Source organism: Oncorhynchus gorbuscha, linkage group LG18 (assembly GCF_021184085.1).
Source record: "Oncorhynchus gorbuscha isolate QuinsamMale2020 ecotype Even-year linkage group LG18, OgorEven_v1.0, whole genome shotgun sequence".
In the NCBI taxonomy this organism is placed as follows: domain Eukaryota; kingdom Metazoa; phylum Chordata; class Actinopteri; order Salmoniformes; family Salmonidae; genus Oncorhynchus; species Oncorhynchus gorbuscha.
This window is the reverse complement of record NC_060190.1, coordinates 32,304,549-32,324,505: the sequence shown is the minus strand read 5'-3', so window position 1 is coordinate 32,324,505 and position 19,957 is coordinate 32,304,549. Positions and strand designations below refer to the sequence as shown.

The 19,957-nt window shown below is 43.3% G+C and overlaps 1 protein-coding gene across 15 annotated transcripts in view; it reads right to left on the bottom strand.

Annotated features, from left to right (window-relative positions):
* ptprt (protein tyrosine phosphatase receptor type T) overlaps positions 1-19,957 on the bottom strand; it is a 415,083-nt gene that overhangs the window by 31,474 nt on the left and 363,652 nt on the right. For all 15 annotated transcript variants that reach the window (XM_046310949.1, XM_046310947.1, XM_046310956.1 and 12 more), the window contains one exon: positions 10,548-10,635. In XM_046310949.1, coding sequence (XP_046166905.1) covers positions 10,548-10,635 — 88 coding nt within the window. The remainder of the gene's footprint in view (positions 1-10,547; positions 10,636-19,957) is intronic.

Here is a 19,957-nt window from a genome sequence, read left to right as displayed (position 1 = left end):
ACTTATTTTCCACCATAATTTGCAAATAAATTCATTAAAGTTCCTACAATGTCATTTTTCTAATTTTGTCTGTCATAGTTGAAGTGTACCTATGATGAACATTACAGGCCTCTCATCTTTTTAAGTGGGAGAACTTGCACAATTGGTGGCTGACTAAATACGTTTTTGCCCCACTGTACATACTCATGGTAATATATACTGTACATGTAAACAGGAGTAAGTAACCAGAAGCAGGATAAATACTTGTTATGCAGGTGAATGAGGACCCAAAAGCGACTTGGCGAAAACAGAGTCTTTAATCCAGTAAAGTAACTTTACAATCAAAAGGCATAATTCTACTCGTAATGACGAGAACAGACTGGAGACTTGATCAAGAACTGCAGGTTGCCTCGGGAAGGCACTTGAACGTAGCAGACTCAGACACCTGCTCACCACGCAGCATCTGAGGGAAACACGACACGACAGGGCGATACATAGACACAGCACGGTGAACAATAGACAAGGATCCGACAGGGCAGGAACGGAAAACAAGGAGAGAAATAGGGACTCTAATCAGGGAAAAGGATCGGGAACAGGTGTGGGAAGACTAAATGATTGATTAGGGGAATAGGAACAGCTGGGAGCAGGAACGGAACGATAGAGAGAAGAGAGAGAGGAAGGGAGAGAGAAAAAAGGGAACGAACCTAAAAAGACCAGCAGGGGGAAAATGAACAGAGGGAAAAGCAAAATGACAAGACAATCTAAGATAAAACATGACAGTACCCCCCCACTCACCGAGCGCCTCCTGGCGCACTCGAGGAGGAATCCTGGCGGCAACGGAGGAAATCATCAATAGGTGAACGGTCCAGCACGTCCCGAGACGGAACCCAACTCCTCTCCTCAGGACCGTAACCCTCCCAATCCACTAAATATTGGTGACCCCGTCCCCCGAGAACGCATGTCCATGATCCTACGTACCTTGTAAATAGGTGCGCTCTCGACAAGGACGGGAGGGGGAGGGAAGACGAACGGGGGTGCGAAGAAAGGGCTTGACACAGGAGACATGGAAGACAGGATGGACGCGACGAAGATGTCGCGGAAGAAGCAGTCGCACAGCGACAGGATTGACGACCTGGGAGACACGGAACGGACCAATGAACCGCGGAGTCAACTTACGAGAAGCTGTCGTAAGAGGAAGGTTGCGAGTGGAAAGCCACACTCTCTGGCCGCAACAATACCTTGGACTCTTAATCCTGCGTTTATTGGCGGCTCTCACAGTCTGTGCCCTGTAACGGCAAAGTGCAGACCTCACCCTCCTCCAGGTGCGCTCACAACGTTGGACAAACGCTTGAGCGGAGGGAACGCTGGACTCGGCAAGCTGGGATGAGAACAGAGGAGGCTGGTAACCCAGACTACTCTGAAACGGAGATAACCCGGTAGCAGACGAAGGAAGCGAGTTGTGAGCGTATTCTGCCCAGGGAGCTGTTCTGCCCAAGACGCAGGGTTTCTGAAAGAAAGGCTGCGTAGTATGCGACCAATCGTCTGATTGGCCCTCTCTGCTTGACCGTTAGACTGGGGATGAAACCCGGAAGAGAGACTGACGGACGCACCAATCAAACGACAGAACTCCCTCCAAAACTGTGACGTGAATTGCGGGCCTCTGTCTGAAACGGCGTCTAACGGGAGGCCATGAATTCTGAACACATTCTCGATGATGATTTGTGCCGTCTCCTTAGCGGAAGGAAGTTTAGCGAGGGGAATGAAATGTGCCGCCTTAGAGAACCTATCGACAACCGTAAGAATCACAGTCTTCCCCGCAGACAAAGGCAGACCGGTAATGAAGTCTAGGGCGATGTGAGACCATGGTCGAGAAGGAATGGGGAGCGGTCTGAGACGACCGGCAGGAGGAGAGTTACCCGACTTAGTCTGCGCGCAGTCCGAACAAGCAGCCACGAAACGGCGCGTGTCACGCTCCTGAGTCGGCCACCAAAAGCGCTGGCGAATAGACGCAAGAGTGCCTCGAACACCGGGATGACCAGCTAACTTGGCAGAGTGAGCCCACTGAAGAACAGCCAGACGAGTGGAAACAGGAACGAAAAGGAGGTTACTAGGACAAGCGCGCGGCGACGCAGTGTGCGTGAGTGCTTGCTTAACCTGTCTTTCAATTCCCCAGACTGTCAACCCGACAACACGCCCATAAGGAAGAATCCCCTCGGGATCAGTAGAAGCCACAGAAGAACTAAACAGATGGGATAAGGCATCAGGCTTGGTGTTTTTGCTACCCGGACGGTAAGAAATCACAAACTCGAAACGAGCGAAAAACAACGCCCAACGAGCTTGACGGGCATTGAGTCGTTTGGCAGAACGGATGTACTCAAGGTTCTTATGGTCTGTCCAAACGACAAAAGGAACGGTCGCCCCCTCCAACTACTGTCGCCATTCGCCTAGGGCTAAGCGGATGGCGAGCAGTTCGCGGTTACCCACATCATAGTTGCGCTCAGATGGCGACAGGCGATGAGAAAAATAAGCGCAAGGATGAACCTTATCGTCAGACTGGAAGCGCTGGGATAGAATGGCTCCCACGCCTACCTCTGAAGCGTCAACCTCGACAATGAATTGTCTAGTGACGTCAGGAGTAACGAGGATAGGAGCGGACGTAAAACGTTCTTTTAGAAGATCAAAAGCTCCCTGGGCGGAACCGGACCACTTAAAACACGTCTTGACAGAAGTAAGAGCTGTGAGAGGGGCAGCAACTTGACCGAAATTACGAATGAAACGCCGATAGAAATTAGCGAAACCTAAAAAGCGCTGCAACTCGACACGTGACCTTGGAACGGGCCAATCACTGACAGCTTGGACCTTAGCGGAATCCATCTGAATGCCTTCAGCGGAAATAACGGAACCGAGAAAAGTAACGGAGGAGACATGAAAAGAGCACTTCTCAGCCTTTACGTAGAGACAATTCTCTAAAAGGCGCTGTAGAACACGTCGAACGTGCTGAACATGAATCTCGAGTGACGGTGAAAAAATCAGGATATCGTCAAGATAGACAAAAACAAAGATGTTCAGCATGTCTCTCAGAACATCATTAACTAATGCCTGAAAAACAGCTGGCGCATTGGCGAGACCAAACGGCAGAACCCGGTACTCAAAATGCCCTAACGGAGTGTTAAACGCCGTTTTCCACTCGTCCCCCTCTCTGATGCGCACGAGATGGTAAGCGTTACGAAGGTCCAACTTAGTAAAGCACCTGGCTCCCTGCAGAATCTCGAAGGCTGATGACATAAGGGGAAGCGGATAACGATTCTTAACCGTTATGTCATTCAGCCCTCGATAATCCACGCAGGGGCGCAGAGTACCGTCCTTCTTCTTAACAAAAAAGAACCCCGCCCCGGCCGGAGAGGAAGAAGGCACTATGGTACCGGCGTCAAGAGACACAGATAAATAATCCTCGAGAGCCTTACGTTCGGGAGCCGACAGAGAGTATAGTCTACCCCGAGGAGGAGTGGTCCCCGGAAGGAGATCAATACTACAATCATACGACCGGTGAGGAGGAAGGGAGTTGGCTCGGGACCGACTGAAGACCGTGCGCAGATCATGATATTCCTCCGGCACTCCTGTCAAATCGCCAGGTTCCTCCTGAGAAGTGGGGACAGAAGAAATGGGAGGGATGGCAGACATTAAACACTTCACATGACAAGAAACGTTCCAGGATAGGATAGAATTACTAGACCAATTAATAGAAGGATTATGACATACTAGCCAGGGATGACCCAAAACAACAGGTGTAAAAGGTGAACGAAAAATCAAAAAGAAATAGTCTCACTGTGGTTACCAGATACTGTGAGAGTTAAAGGTAGTGTCTCAAATCTGATACTGGGAAGATGACTACCATCTAAGGCAAACATGGGCGTAGGCTTGTCTAACTGTCTGAAAGGAATGTCATGTTTCCGAGCCCATGCTTCGTCCATGAAACAACCCTCAGCCCCAGAGTCAATCAAGGCACTGCATGTAGCACCCGAACCGGTCCAGCGTAGATGGACCGACATAGTAGTACAGGATCTAGATGAAGAGACCTGAGTAGTAGCGCTCACCAGTAGCCCTCTGCTTACTGATGAGCTCTGGCCTTTTACTGGACATGAATTGACAAAATGTCCATCTAATCCGCAATAGAGGCACAGGCGGTTGGTGATCCTCCGTTCCCTCTCCTTGGTCGAGATGCGAATACCTCCCAGCTGCATGGGCTCAGTCTCTGAGCCAGAGGAGGGAGATGGTTGCGATGCGGAGCAGGGAAACACCGTTGACGCGAGCTCTCTTCCACGAGCTTGGTGACGAAGATCTACCCGTCGTTCTATGCGGATGGCGAGAGCAATCAAAGAGTCCACACTGGAAGGAACCTCCCGAGAGAGAATCTCATCTTTGACCACTGCGTGGAGTCCCTCCAGAAAACGAGCGAGCAGCGCCGGCTCGTTCCAGTCACTAGAGGCAGCAAGAGTGCGAAACTCTATAGAGTAATCCGTTATGGATCGATCACCTTGGCATAGGGAAGCCAGGGCCCTAGAAGCCTCCCTACCAAAAACTGAACGGTCAAAAACCCGAATCATCTCCTCTTTAAAGTTCTGGTAATTGTTTGAACAATCAGCCCTTGCCTCCCAGATAGCTGTGCCCCACTCTCGAGCCCGGCCAGTAAGGAGTGAAATGACGTAAGCAACCCGAGCTCTCTCGCTAGAGTATGTGTTGGGTTGGAGAGAGAACACAATATCACACTGGGTGAGAAAGGAGCGGCACTCCGTGGGCTGCCCGGAGTAGCAAGGTGGGTTATTAACCCTAGGTTCCGGAGGCTCGGCAGGCCAGGAAGTAACAGGTGGCACGAGACGAAGACTCTGGAACTGTCCAGAGAGGTCGGAAACCTGAGCGGCCAGGTTCTCCACGGCATGGCGAGCAGCAGACAATTCCTGCTCGTGTCTGCCGAGCATGGCTCCTTGGATCTCGACGGCAGTGTTACGAGCATCTGTAGTCGCTGGGTCCATTCTTTGGTCGGATCCTTCTGTTATGCAGGTGAATGAGGACCCAAAAGCGACTTGGCGAAAACAGAGTCTTTAATCCAGTAAAGTAACTTTACAATCAAAAGGCATAATTCTACTCGTAATGACGAGAACAGACTGGAGACTTGATCAAGAACTGCAGGTTGCCTCGGGAAGGCACTTGAACGTAGCAGACTCAGACACCTGCTCACCACGCAGCATCTGAGGGAAACACGACACGACAGGGCGATACATAGACACAGCACGGTGAACAATAGACAAGGATCCGACAGGGCAGGAACGGAAAACAAGGAGAGAAATAGGGACTCTAATCAGGGAAAAGGATCGGGAACAGGTGTGGGAAGACTAAATGATTGATTAGGGGAATAGGAACAGCTGGGAGCAGGAACGGAACGATAGAGAGAAGAGAGAGAGGAAGGGAGAGAGAAAAAAGGGAACGAACCTAAAAAGACCAGCAGGGGGAAAATGAACAGAGGGAAAAGCAAAATGACAAGACAATCTAAGATAAAACATGACAAATACTAATGGTAATGGCAATCAATCAATGGACAGCAGCGTAATGGAGTAATAAATCTAATGAAAATTAAATTTTAGCAGCAGTGTAGGTTGTGTTTGAGTGGGTAGAGACCTGTGGATGGGCATAGAGTCAGTGTGGATTGTCTGTGGGAGAGAGAAAGCAGTGGCTGTTAGCCATTTAACAGTCTTATGGCCAGGGAATTAGAAGCTGTTTAGGAGTCTGTCTGTTTGAACCTTGAGGCACCGGTACTGTCTGCTGGTAGGGAGCATGGAGAAAGAGACATGTCTCGGTTGCTGGAGTCTTTCGCAAATTTTCAGACCTTTCTCATACACCGCCTGGCATGTACTGTACATCCTGGATGGCTGGGAGCTCGCCCCCAGTGATGGGCTGGGCCGTCTAAACCACCCTCTGTAGGGTCTCCCGGTCGCGGGTGGTGCAGTTGCAATACCAGACGGTGATACAACCAGTCAGGATCAGAGTATGTCAGCGGAGCTGGAGCAGAGTGGAGCAGAGTGTGCCCAATTTCACTGGAGCTTTGAAGCGGAATTCACAAATGCTGGAGCGTCTGCCTTGTCGCCCACTCCAATTTCACTCCAGTATCACTCACTCCACGAGCTCAGGGCATGCCCACCCCAGGATGCATTTGTAGTCTACTTGTGTGCTGCTATAGCTCCTTGCTTTAGCTACTGTCATGGAGTTCACTAAATATTTTCATAAAGAAACACACAGGTGCTAAATCAAGGTGACTTACAACGATGAGGACCAAGAGCAAGAGAGGGAGTGCGGTGATGTAGTGTATTTGTTTGTTTTTATGTATTGTTTTTTTGTATTGGGAAATAATGCCTTTACTGAAAAGCTATTTCGATGCGTTTATAAAACTGTTGGCCAGTAGGGGGCAGTAAGACCTGTTTTCTTTTGCACTGGGACTATATGCGATCCTGCACCTGTGTGTTCTCATAAGTGAGAGAACCTTTCAAAGAGAAGCCACATTTTCCTGTTTCATCATTTATCCTGTGTTTACAGGTCAATAAAGTGTGAAAATACACTGAATACCACAATATAGTTGTCTAACTTGCCTGTTGAAGTCAATGTAATGGTTTTGAACAACATAGTAATTATATAATTTCATACTAGACAGAAAACGCATGTTGAGTGTAAAATGAAATGGCGGTGCATTACTTTGATCTAGAAAAAAAATAATTATTAACTCCTGAACATTTTTATTTTTGAAAAAGAGACTCATGACAATATCCTAAGGGTTTAGAGAATTTTATGTTGTAACTGTGATGTTTAAGAATGTTGTAATTGTTGTACTGTAAATGTTAGATAACCTCCGGGATAGCTATTAGCTGGCTCCGGTTAGCTGTTTGATAGCTCCGGTTAGCTGGCTTCGATTTGTGCTATGCTAGTCATGATCCAATAAATAGCATTAATGTCATTTGCAATAGTCTTGTCTTTCTATTAGCCCATCTTTCACTGGGTAAATGTATTTTGAGCATGAGTATAAAATAACTGAGTTATACCAGTCTTAAAGGCTTTCATGTTTTAGAGTCTATGGGGCTATAGTTAGCAACAGTCAACAACATACAGTACCAGTCAAAAGTGCTCATTCAAGGGTTATTCTTTATTTTTACTATTTTCTACATTGTAGAATAATAGTGAATACATCAAAACTATGAAATAAACATATGGAATCATGTAGTAACCAAAAAAAATGTTAAACAAATCAAAATATATTTATATTTGAGATTCTTCAAAGTAGCCACCATTTGCCTTGATGACAGCGTTGAACACTCTTGGCATTCTCTCAACCAGCTTCACGAGGTAGTCACCTGGAATGCATTTCAATTAACAGGTGTGCCTTGTTAAAAAGTTAATTTGTGGAATTTCTTTCCTTTTGGCGTTTGAGCCAATCAGTTGTGTTGTGAGGTGGTATACAGAAGGGGTGGTATACAGAAGATAGCCGTATTTGGTAAAAGACCAAGTCCATATTATGGCAAGAAAAGCTCAAATAAGCAAAGAGAAATTACAGTCCATCACAGATTATCTCCTCATGTGTGGTTCCCACCGTGAAGCATTGAGGAGTTGGGATGCTTTGCTGGTGACACGGTTGGTGATTTATTTAGAATTCAAGGCACACATAACCAGCATGGCTACCACAGCATTCTGCAGGAAATACACAATCCCATCTGGTTTGCCCTTAGTGGGACTATCATTTGTTTTTCAACTGGACAATGACCCAACACAACTACATGCTGTGTAAGGGCTATTGTACCAAGGAGTGTGATGGAGTGCTGCATCAGATGACCTGGCCTCCATAATCACCCGATCTCAACCCAATTGCGATGGTTTGGGATGAGTCAGACCACAGAGTGAAGGAAAAGCAGCCAACAAGTGCTCAGCATATGTGGGAACTCCTTCAAGACTGTTGGAAAAGCATTCCAGATGACGCTGGTTGAGAGAATGCCAAGAGTGTGCAAAGCTGTAACTATTTTGGATACTAATTTACATGATTCCAAATGCGTTATTTCATAGTGTTGATGTCTTTACTAGGTGGTCATCCAAGTACTTTACACTACTGGATCAGATGTACATAAAGAGCCGATTCGAAGTTGAAGCAGAAATGGAGGTTAGCAATTAACGATCTGATGTTCAAAAGTTTTTGATGATCATAAGAAATATAAAGGAGACATTTCATGCAATCAAAGTAAAGATAAACACCAAAAATAATCACAAAATAGCTAAGTTGGGTCGGAGCTCTTAAGATGGCAGCCATACACAGTACGGGACATCATAGCGGGTTCCTTTAAATAAGAATGTTTTTAGGTCTAATAAATTTGTCAATCATATATATTGTAGCGCTTAAGCATGAATGACATCCTATTAATAATAATAATAATAATTCGTAATTATACCCAATTACATCATATAGTTGTTAACACCCAGCATTTAATAACCTCACTGAATTGGAGCCTGTATGTCTTGTGGAAATGTAATCAATGCTTCCTGAGAGTTTCTTTCTTTCTTCACATCAATGCCAGGTGCAAAAACCACCCAGTAAACATGGGGAAGTAGAGAGTCAAGAGAATGCTAATCGTCAGTCTTTGGTCAATACATCAAGGGATTTCTACGGCAACGACTTCAAGAGAACCTCTGAAGATACTTCAACGTTACGTGCCAGGAATTAAATGGCAGTTAAGATATGAGCGACTTCCAAAGAGCTTGTGCTTTGACAGACGTGCACACATATGCAGCCCAACTTGAACTGAATCGACTACCGGTGAGCCGCCAGAGTGGCAGTTACCTCTTTTTTTATGGAACTTAACTGGGATACTTATCATTCCGGGAGCACTCCTTCACACAACACCTTCTGACTGAAGGTGTTACGCATGATTCCAAACACAAGCTGACTCTAGTGAGTGACAGTTTGTGTAATAAAGCGCACAACACTCATAACTCAGTGGGGGTTGTGTTGTTGCCTCAGTCAATGGCAATAGTGCAGTATTGGTTCGTGTCTGAATCAGATTGCATCAGGCAAAGCCTACTCGATTGCTTTTCCCGGAAAGAGACGATATCATTGTAATGTCAAATGATGTTGATTCTTTACCCTTCAATGTGAACATACTATTTTCTTGACAGCTAAACATCTTTGCTCCCTCTAGTTTCTTGTAAACCAAAGTTCTATTTACTTGAGAAATCAATAATAAAATGCAATATACCAAAAAAGTTCCAGGCCTACTGTATGTGATGACAACGGTCTGCCTGACAGTGAAGTTTCCTTCAACTTCATTTCAAAGGGTGTGATCCAACTGCAACATGATGTGGTCCTCTCTGAAAACACCTACTAGCGATAGCAAACAGTACTCCATTGCAATTAAATATAAACCACACAGAGTGAATGAAAAGCAGCCATCAAGTGCCCAGTATAAGTGGGAACTCCAAGAGTGTTGGAAAAGCATTCCAGGTGAAGCTGGTTGATAGAATGCCAAGGGTGTGCAAAGCTGATAAGTCTGCCAAGAGCGTTTTACTGTATGTACTCAGCTTTAAGAACTCCCCAAACAAATGATACTGTAGCAAGGGACTATTCCTGAAAAGAGGATAAAGACAATTTAAAGAACAGAAAGGAATCTAAAAGATTTGTGTTTTGAGTGGTTCCGGTGGGCAGCTCTGCTTTACAGGATCGCCACCGATTCCTCCAGTCTCTCTGATATGTAAATGTTTGCCAATAACTCTGTTTATTTTGGTAGCAATGTCTACTTAATTATAAATGACCATATGGGAGGCTTTATGTTTACACAGTGTTGGGGGGGGGGGGCAAAGAAGAAATGTAATTGAAAGTGCTTCCCTTTTCCAGATCAGATAACAATCTGTTACACAGTGACTGTTCAAGTTCGCAGAGTGAAACTTTCTAAAAAGCATTTTTGGGGTCTAACAATTAACTGTCGATCGCTCTTGGCAGACTTATGTTAAATGAAGATACCTACTGTATACTGTGATTTTTCCAAACTTTAACGAGGAGCATGCAGTAAGATGGACAATTTCCATTACAAGCCCATGAAATTAAAACGTTTTGACTAACAGCAAATGTATCATAATTCCTGTTGGCTATCAGCATGTGACAAGCTTTTTCATTTTAGAGCAATGTTTTATTTAAAAGCCTTCACTTGTAGGAAGTGTCTCACCAGTGACATCTAAACCCTTAATAAAAAAAGTATTATGTCCTTGGGACAATATGCTTTTCTTGTATCACATTAATTGGGGCCTTGGGTTCTATATCAATATGACAGTGTCGTAGACTCCACTGTTTTCAAAGTCTGCGGCATAATTACAACAACCTTAAACGGTTGCAAATGTCTTCTCTTATGAGAGAAGATTTAACCATTTCAAATGAGTAGAACACGTCAAGTCTACTATGAGTACAGGAGACTCCTGAGCTCTGAAAAGACTTGCGCAAATACACCAAACACACTTGTCTAGCTCAGTATCTGTGTCACTTCAGTACTCACAAGCGATGATGTTGCCATATCGGTTCTTGTTGCGGTTGTCATCCTTCTTGGCGGTCTCCCATGGGGCCGCCTGTCCTTCGGTCAGGCCCTGAAATCACATCACACACACTATCAAACATTGCTGCAGGCCAGTGTGCGCGCGCACACACACACACACACACACACACACACACACACACACACACACACACACACACACACACACACACACACACACACACACACACACACACACACACACACACACACACACACACACACACACACACGGTTTGAAATCTTTTGATTTGTTGAGACTCAAAGAACTGAAAAGAGTTTTGCTCACCATGTATTGCTCACTTTTCACTAATGGGCCCTGTTAGGACTAGAGGTCGACCGATTAATCGGAATGGCCGATTAATTAGGGCCGATTTCAAGTTTTCATAAAAATCGGAAATCGGTATATTTGGGCGTCGATTATACCTTTATTTAACTAGGCAAGTCAGTTAAGAACACATTCTTATTTTCAATGACAGCCTAGGTGGGTTAACTGCCTTGTTCAGGGGCAGAACGACAGATTTTCACCTTGTTAGCTCGGGGGATCCAATCTTGCAACCTTACAGTTAACTAGTCCAACGCAATAACGACCTGCATCTCTCTCGTTGCACTCCACAAGGAGACTGCCTGTTACGCGAATGCAGTAAGCCAAGGTAAGTTGCTAGCTAGCATTAAACTTTATCTTATAAAAAACAATCAATTATAATCACTAGGTTGATGATATTACTAGATATGATCTAGCATGTCCTGCGTTGCATATAATCTGACTGAGCATACAAGCATACAAGTATCTAAGTATCTGAATGAGCGGTGGTAGGCAGAAGCAGGTGTGTAAATATTCATTCAAACAGCACTTTCGTGCATTTTGCCAGCAGCTCTTCGTTGTGCGTCAAGCATTGCGCTGTTTATGACTTCAAGCCTATCAACTCCCGAGATGAGGCTGGTGTAACCGAAGTGAAATGGCTAGCTAGTTAGCGCGCGGTAATAGCGTTTCAAATGTCACTCACTCTGAGCCTTCTAGTAGTCGTTCCCCTTGCTCTGCATGGGTAACGCTGCTTCGAAGGTGGCTGTTGTCGTTGTGTTGCTGGTTTGAGCCCAGGGAGGAGAGGGACGGAAGCTATACTGTTACACTGGCAATACTAAAGTGCCTATAAGAACATCCAATAGTCAAAGGTTAATGAAATACAAATGGTATAGAGGGAAATAGACCTATAATTCCTATAATAACTACAACCTAAAACTTCTTACCTGGGAATATTGATGACTTATGTTAAAAGGAACCACCAGCTTTCATATGTTCTCATGTTCTGAACAAGGAACTGAAACGTTAGCTTTCTTACATGGCACATATGGCACTTTTACAACACTTTATTTTTGCATTATTTAAACCAATTTGAACATGTTTCATCATTTACTTGAGGCTAAGTTAAAATAAGTGTTCATTCAGCATTGTTGTAATTGTCATAATTGTCAGAATAAAAATGTTTGTAATTTTTTTATTTTTTATTATTATTATTAATATATATATATATAGTTTTTAAAAAATATAAATCGGCCGATTAATCGGTGTCGGCTTTTTTTGGTCCTCCAATAATCGGTATAGGCGTTGAAAAATAATAATCGGTCGACCTCTAGTTAGCATGCTAACCATTTTGGATTCTGAATACCTCACGAGTAGGTATATACAGTACCAGTCAAAAGTTTTAGAACACCTACTCATTCAAGGGTTTTTCTTTATTTTTACAATTTTATACATTGTAGAATAATAGCGAAGACATCACAATCATGTAGTAACCAAAATAATGTTAAACAAATCAAAATATATTATATATATTTATGTTTCTAACTGACTGAGACATTGACAAGGATGAATATTCAAATATACAGTCTGTCAGAAGGACTCCAATAAATACATGAGCACATGATATCCCATGGTGTAACGAGACTTAAATGGAGTTGTTTGTCCTTCTCTGGATAATATCAACTGTACAGAGAACATGAGAATGTGACACGCTTGACAGCAAAAATTTGCTGAGAAGAGAGTGTTTGTCTGGTTAACAGGCTGCACAAGGGAGGCCATATGGACTGTGTGCTATTTTTGCATTCCTGTATAAAGGTCATAGGGGAAAATCTGTCACTGCCGCCTAATTTAAGCCAAAATGTCCATTAGCGTCCATTAACGGATGTCTGTGCTAAGATGCCGATACAACAAGCTTTCATTTGCACAGCTTTCACTTGCATACAACATACAGTTTAACCCATTTACCAGATGTTGATTCCTCATCGCCCAGTCAATTGGAAAATGGATTTGCTGTCTATCCACCAAACAGGGAGTTTATTATGAAGGTTAAATGTGAATGCTTTCACAGGGAAGCCTCCAATCCACTCCCTGTGTTTACTTCCTGTTAGAGCTGTAATATCCTGTTGCGCATCTCTGTCTGGTTTGGCCTTGGCATAAACGGCGCTCTCTCTACCCTCTGTAATAACGCTGGCAGCTGTGAAGACCCTGAGACCTCTACTCCATCATGGCACATCGGTCTCCTTATTGAGCGTAAAATAGAGCTACTCCCCAACACTTGCTCAGTACCACACCACTCTGGTCTGCACTGACAGACCGAGGATGATTGATGGGTACATTCTCATAGCTCTCTGTTTCTCTATATACTTCTGGACGTATCTCATATATACAACAGATTTGAGAAAGAGCTTTGCATGGAACAAGACCTATGGCATTCCCTTAGTCCCGAGAGCATATGTTACTGTTAAAGAAATAGATGAATTTGTGGGAGTTTGAATGTGTGCTTAACCTGGAATTCACCATAATAGCTGGTTAAAAAATGAATTGCTGTTAATCAACACAGGAAGTCTATGGTTTTACAAAGGAAATCAGAGCCTTTTGGCAGGCAACCTAAATCTGACTGCCCCCTACAATTGAGGGGTTAGATCGCAGTAAGGCCAAAGTGAGGAGCGCCAAAAGAGAAACAGAGAAAAATGGGAGGGAGAAAGAGTGAGAGGGAAAGGGAGGGAATGCAAATGAGAGAGAAGGGGAGAAGAGATAGCAATTAAACTACATCCAATAGGATGTAGAAGACAAAACACTGTGCCCCATAATCACTATGTGGCTAATTGACCATTTAAATTGATCAGATAGGTTCCTGTGCTTGGGCTCACCATGGATTAAAGCAGTTAGTTTGTGTGTGTTGGCGGGCTGACAGCAATCACCCCCTTGAAAGAAACAGTGGGAACACAGTGGGAACAAAGCAAGGACAAATTTAGTGGCCTCCCTTATCAGATAATAGCGTTCACAGTGGAAGTCAGACGAGAGCACACAGACACTGGGATCAAAGGCAGAGAATGTAAAAAGTTATAGATACAAACAAATGGCTCAGTACTGCACCCCTCCAGACACAGACAGTGCGAGAGAGAGAAAAGAGAGTGCTGCTTTCCCACTCCTGGAATAAAAAAAGACCCCCTGGTTACAGCTCGGCTTTTGTGCTTCCCTCTGTTCAAAACTGACAATAATACAAAGAGGCGGATGCTTGTTCAAGAACATTCAGCCAGTCAAGGTTTTCCCTTCATTCAAGCTCTAACTGTGTGCAAAGTAGTTCAGGTCGGTTGTGTATATTACAGTATGCATACAAGCTATACTTTTTTAACCATGGGTATGGGTTCAGGATTCAATCCAAATGAGGAAATTATTGAAATAGAAATTAATGAATGCGGTAAATATGTATAAAAAATGGAATCCAACCAAATAGTCTCGAGCTCATATTCCTTTACAATTAGGCTGGCTATCTGTAGAGAAAAAAAGGGTTGTATTAATTCATCTCGGTCTGGTCCACAGAATTATTACTGACTCAGCCCCCAGACATCTGGCTCAAATTTAAGTGTCTATCCGGTAAGAATACCTTTCTATATACCAACACTGTTAAGTGGATCAAACTACCACAAAAACTTAAAGCCATACCTACCAAAACTTATTTTAAATCTAATGTCAAAAGCTGACTGATGACAACCATAGAATAATTTTCATGTCTGTATCTATGAAATGTATCTGTATCTATGAAATGTCTGTACCACAATGGAAGTAATTTACTTTAATATCAGTCAACTTTTTAAAATGTGTACATTTGTATTTTTTTTTAAACTGTCAGATAAATCAATCAATCAACTCCAAATCCATGACTCGTGTAATAATGTGATTGAGTGTTTAGAAACAAAGATATCAGTGCCATGTTCATTAGTCACCAAACAACATTAGGCACCTGGACTTCAGTAACACTTGTTTTTCTGCTGCATGCCCTAATGAACATGACCCAGGCCTGGTACGCCAGTGTTTTGCAGTCCCGTGGCTCACTCTGGCTAGTGTTTATCCATTTATCGTTTCCCATCCGGTAATGAGAGCGAGTGAGAGTGAGGTGAATAATTGGATGGGGCTCTGTGGCCCCCTGTGGGGAAACGTTCAACTTCCCTTTTAGTTTGTGTTTGGGGAAGGGGGGATTGATGCTCTCCTTCTTTTTTGCACATTATTAATATTCTTAAAAAATAATAAGAGAAAAGCTAGAGAAGAGGGAGAACTCCCACACTCTCATCCCCTGGTAGACAGTGGTGTTAAGATGATGAGATAGAGGCAGGGGTGTGGGTGGGAGAGAGGGTCACTGAATGCAGAGAAATGTAGACAAGCAGAACATCCCTAGAAGAAGCATTGTTTCACCTGCAGCCTCATCATCATCATCATTATCACACGTCTGGACATAGTCAACACATACGCACACAGAAATGCACAAACACACACACAAAGTATCATGTTCATAGCATTACATACATAGACACTTGAACCAAACCTTTGCAAAGTTTACATTAAAAGACAGAGGTTTTTTGCTCCTAGATGCTAAAGCATTTATGCAGTTCTTCTACTTGTTCCAGTGAGTGGGTACTCCATGACCTTGTGTTTATCCACAGATGCCTATTACTCTGGGGCCATTAACGTCTTGGTGACTGGGGGGCAGTATTGAGTAGCTTGGATGAATAAGGTTCCCAGAGAAAACTGCCTGCTACTCAGCCATAAAAGCTAGAATATGCATATAATTAGTATATTTGGATAGAAAACACTCTGAAGTTTCTAAAACTGTTTGAATGATGTCTGTGTGTATAACAGAAGTCATATGGCTTGCGAAAACCTGAGAAAAATCCAACCAGGAGTTTTTAGGTTTTCAACTCGTAGCCTATCAACGATACAGTGAGATATTGGTCATATTGCACTTCCTACGGCTTCCACTAGATGTCAACAGTCTTTAGAACTTTGTTTGATGCTTCTACTGTGAGTGGGTCCGAATGAGAGGGGAATGAGCCAGGCAGATTGCCACAAGCTCATGACGCGCGGTCATGTGAAAGTTAGCTTGCGTTCCATTGCTTTTCTACAGACAAAGGAATTCTCCGGTTGGAACACTATTGAAGATTTATGATAAAAACATCCTAAAAATTGATTATATACTTCATTTGACATGTCTCTACGACCTGTAATATAACTTTTTGGACTTTTCGGCTGGACTTGCACTCGCGTTTGGATTTGTTTACCAAACACCCTAACAAAAGGCGGTATTTGGACATAAATGATGAACTTTATCGAACAAATCAAACATTTATTGTGGAACTGGGATTCCTGGGAGTGCATTCTGATGAAGATCATCAAAGGTAAGTGAATATTTATAATGCTATTTCTGACTAATGTTGACTCCACAACATGGCAGATATCTCTTTGGCTGTTTTGGTACTCAGATTAAGCATGGTATGCTTTTTTCCCCCGTAAAAAAATAAATAATCTGACACAGCTAGAATATGCATATAATTGTCAGATTAGGATAGAAAACACTAAAGTTTCCAAAACTGTCAAAATATTGTCTGTGAGGTATAACAGAACTGATTTTGCAGGCGAAAACCTGAGGAAAATTCAACCAGGAAGTGCTGTTTTTCATGCCTTCCCTCCTTTTAAAGGGATATCAACCAGATTCATTTTCCTATGGCTTCCACATGGTGTGAACAGTCTTTAGAAATAGTTTCAGGCTTTTATTCTGAAAAATGAGCGAGAAAGATGACATTGCGTCATTGGATGGCTGTTTTTCATGCGCGAGCAGCTTGGAGCAGACATTTTCTCTCTCACTCTTATTGAAAAATATATGGTCCGGTTTAAATAGTATCGAATATTCATTGTAAAAACAACCTGAGGAATGATTATAAAAAACGTTTGACATGTTTCTATGGACTTTATGGATACTATTTGGAATTTCCGTTTGCCCTGTCGTGACCACTCGAGCGTGTGGATTTCTGAACATAACGCGCCAACCAAATGGAGGTTTTTGGATTTTAAAATAATCTTAATGGAACAAAAGCAAAATTTATTGTGTAACTGGGAGTCTCGTGAGTGTAAACATCCGAGGATCAAAGGTAAGCGATTCATTTTATTGCTTTTCTGACTTTCGTGACCAATCTACTTTGCTGCTAGCTATTTGTAATGTTATGTCTGCTGAGAGAGATGTCTTAACATAAACACTTGGATGGCTTTCGCCTAAAAGCTTTTTTTGAAATCTGACACGCCATGTGGATTAACAACTAGCTCAGCTGTGTTTTGCTATATTGCTATATTTTTTGTAATTGAATTTGAATTTGGCGCTCTGCAATTCAGCGGATGCTGACGAAAATGATCCCGCTACTAATGGGATGGGTGCGCCAAGAAGTTAAGCCATTTTACCACAACTTTGGAAGTATGCTTGGGGTCATTGTCCAATTGGATGACCCATTTGCGACCAAGCTTTAACTTCCTGACTGATGTCTCGAGATGTTGCTTCAATATATCCACATAATTGTCCTTCCTCATTGAGCCATCTATTTTGTGAAGTGCACCAGTCCTTCCTGCAGCAAAGCACCCCCACAACATGATGCTGCCACCCCCGTGCTTCATGGTTGGGATGGTGTTCTTTGGCTTGCAAGCTCCCCACTTTTTACTCCAAAGATAACGATGGTCATTATGGCCAAACAGTTCTATTTTTGTTTCATCAGACCAGAGGACATTTCTCCAAAAAGTACGATCTTTGTCCCCATGTGCAGTTAAAACCATAGTCCGGCTTTTATATGGCGGTTTTGGAGCAGTGGCTTCTTCCTTGCTGAGTGGCCTTTTAGGTGATGTCCATTTTTACTGTAGATATAGATACTTTTGTACCCGTTTCCTCCAGCATCTTCACAGGGTCCTTTAGCTGTTGTTCTGGGATTGATTTGCACTTTCGCACCAAAGTACCATCATCTCTCAGAGACAGAAAGCATCTCCTTCCTGAACGGTATGATGGCTGCGTGGTCCCATGCTGTTTATACTTGCATACTTCTGTTTGTACAGATGAAAGTGGTACCTACAGGCATTTGGAAATTGCTCCCAAGGATGAAGGAGCAAGGATGAAGTTCTGAGGTCTTGGCTGATTTCTTTTGATTTTCCCATGATGTCAAGCGAAGAGGCACTGAGTTTGAAGGGAGGCCTTGAAATACATCCACAGGTACACCTCCAATTGACTCAAATGATGTCAATTAGCCTATCAGAAGCTTCTAAAGGCATGACATAATTTTTCTGGAATTTTCCAAGCTGTTTAAAGGCACAGTCAACTTAGTGTATGTATACTTCTGATCCACTGGAATTGTGACAAGTGAAATAATCTGTCTGTAAACAATTGTTGGGAAAAATACTTGTGTCATGCACAAAGTAGACGTCTTAGCCGACTTGACAAAACTGTAGTTTGTTAATTAACAAGAAATTTGTGGAGTGGTTAAAAAACCTAAGTGTACGTAAACTTACGACTTCAACTGTATGTGAGCTGTCGGCACTGACACGTGAGTTGTTGGCTAAATCCCAAATAGCACCCTATTCACTTTAAAGTGCACTACTTTTGACCAGAGGCCCTAAGTGCCCTGGTTAAAAGTAGTGCAGTATAAAGAGAATAGGATGCCATTAATGATACAGACATTGTTTGCATGCACTGTCACACTAATAGAATGGGGCAGAGGGCTCTATCTCAAACCAGTGTGCTATCAATGAGATCAGGTCCCCAACCAAATGTCCAAACGCTTTTGATTAAATGATTCCCCTCCTTGTTCTTCATGTGTTTCTAGATGTCCTCTGTTATGTGATCCGTTCCTCTGTTTGACTTTGTGGGCCGTCTCTGTGTGTGTGTGTGTATGTGCGCCAGTGAGGGCTGGCTCCCTCTCTCAATGCATCTGTCAGGATGTGAGTAATGGGCCGATTATGCTGACAAACGCACACAGGTGGCCGCTATCGCCTTTAATCCCCAGTCCCCAGATCTCCATTTCTCCCTCCCTTCCTTCCTTTCGCTCTCCCTTTTCTCTCTCTCTCCTTATCTCTTTGGTCCTTTCCTCTTCTCACACCCACAGGTTCACACCTCCACACAACCATTGAACAAGTCGTAAACCATACAGTAGCGTCAACACAAAATGGAGAGCACACTGACAGAACACACATGAAAACATAATGTATGACATGTAAGGGGCACCATTTGAAATGAGTTGGGGCCTTCTTCACCATAATACAAAGCACTGACGTATGTATGTCTCTTAAGATATTCTCACATCACCACAGTCACGATCCACCAACCGCAAGTCGTGTTTGGGAATGCGTGACAATTAGACTTTCCCCATGGACTGTATGAAAAAAAACATGACCTTTATATTTCATAAGCGAGCATGGAGTAAAGTGCCAACTTAATTTTCAATGGGATAGGGGCTTTTGTGAGGCAAATCAGGTTACAGGGGGAAGGAATAACAGAAATGCGTTATAAAAATGTCCCCAGTGATGGATGATCCTTTAAATAAGAGGCACAATTGCTGGCTTTATCAGTGCAGGCACAGTGAGCGAGAGGAAAAGGCAATGCATCTCATGTTTACAGCCAGGCAAAGGGAGGCTACCGGAGGCCTACAGCCAAGAAGTTGAATAGAACCTTCACAGCCTTCAGTTCACTCCACTGACCAGACATGAACAAAGCTCTAACATTCTTCCTTTTCAACTCTATGAACTTCTTCCCTTATGAACCAAGAAGGGGAAGAAACTCTTAATTTACCTACTCTTATATGGTAAGTACCAGTAAGAGATTCCCTTAGGGATGGCTTTCTCTACAAGGCGTGTCTATAGTCCTAAACTCAGCAAAAAAAGAAACGTCCTCTCACTGTCAACTGTGTTTATTTTCAGCAAACTTAACATGTTTCAACAACAGAGATATAAACTGAACAAGTTACACAGCCATGTGATGAACAGAAATTGAATAATGTGTCCCTGAACAAAGGGGGGGTGCGGGGTCAAAATCAAAAGTAACAGTCAGTAT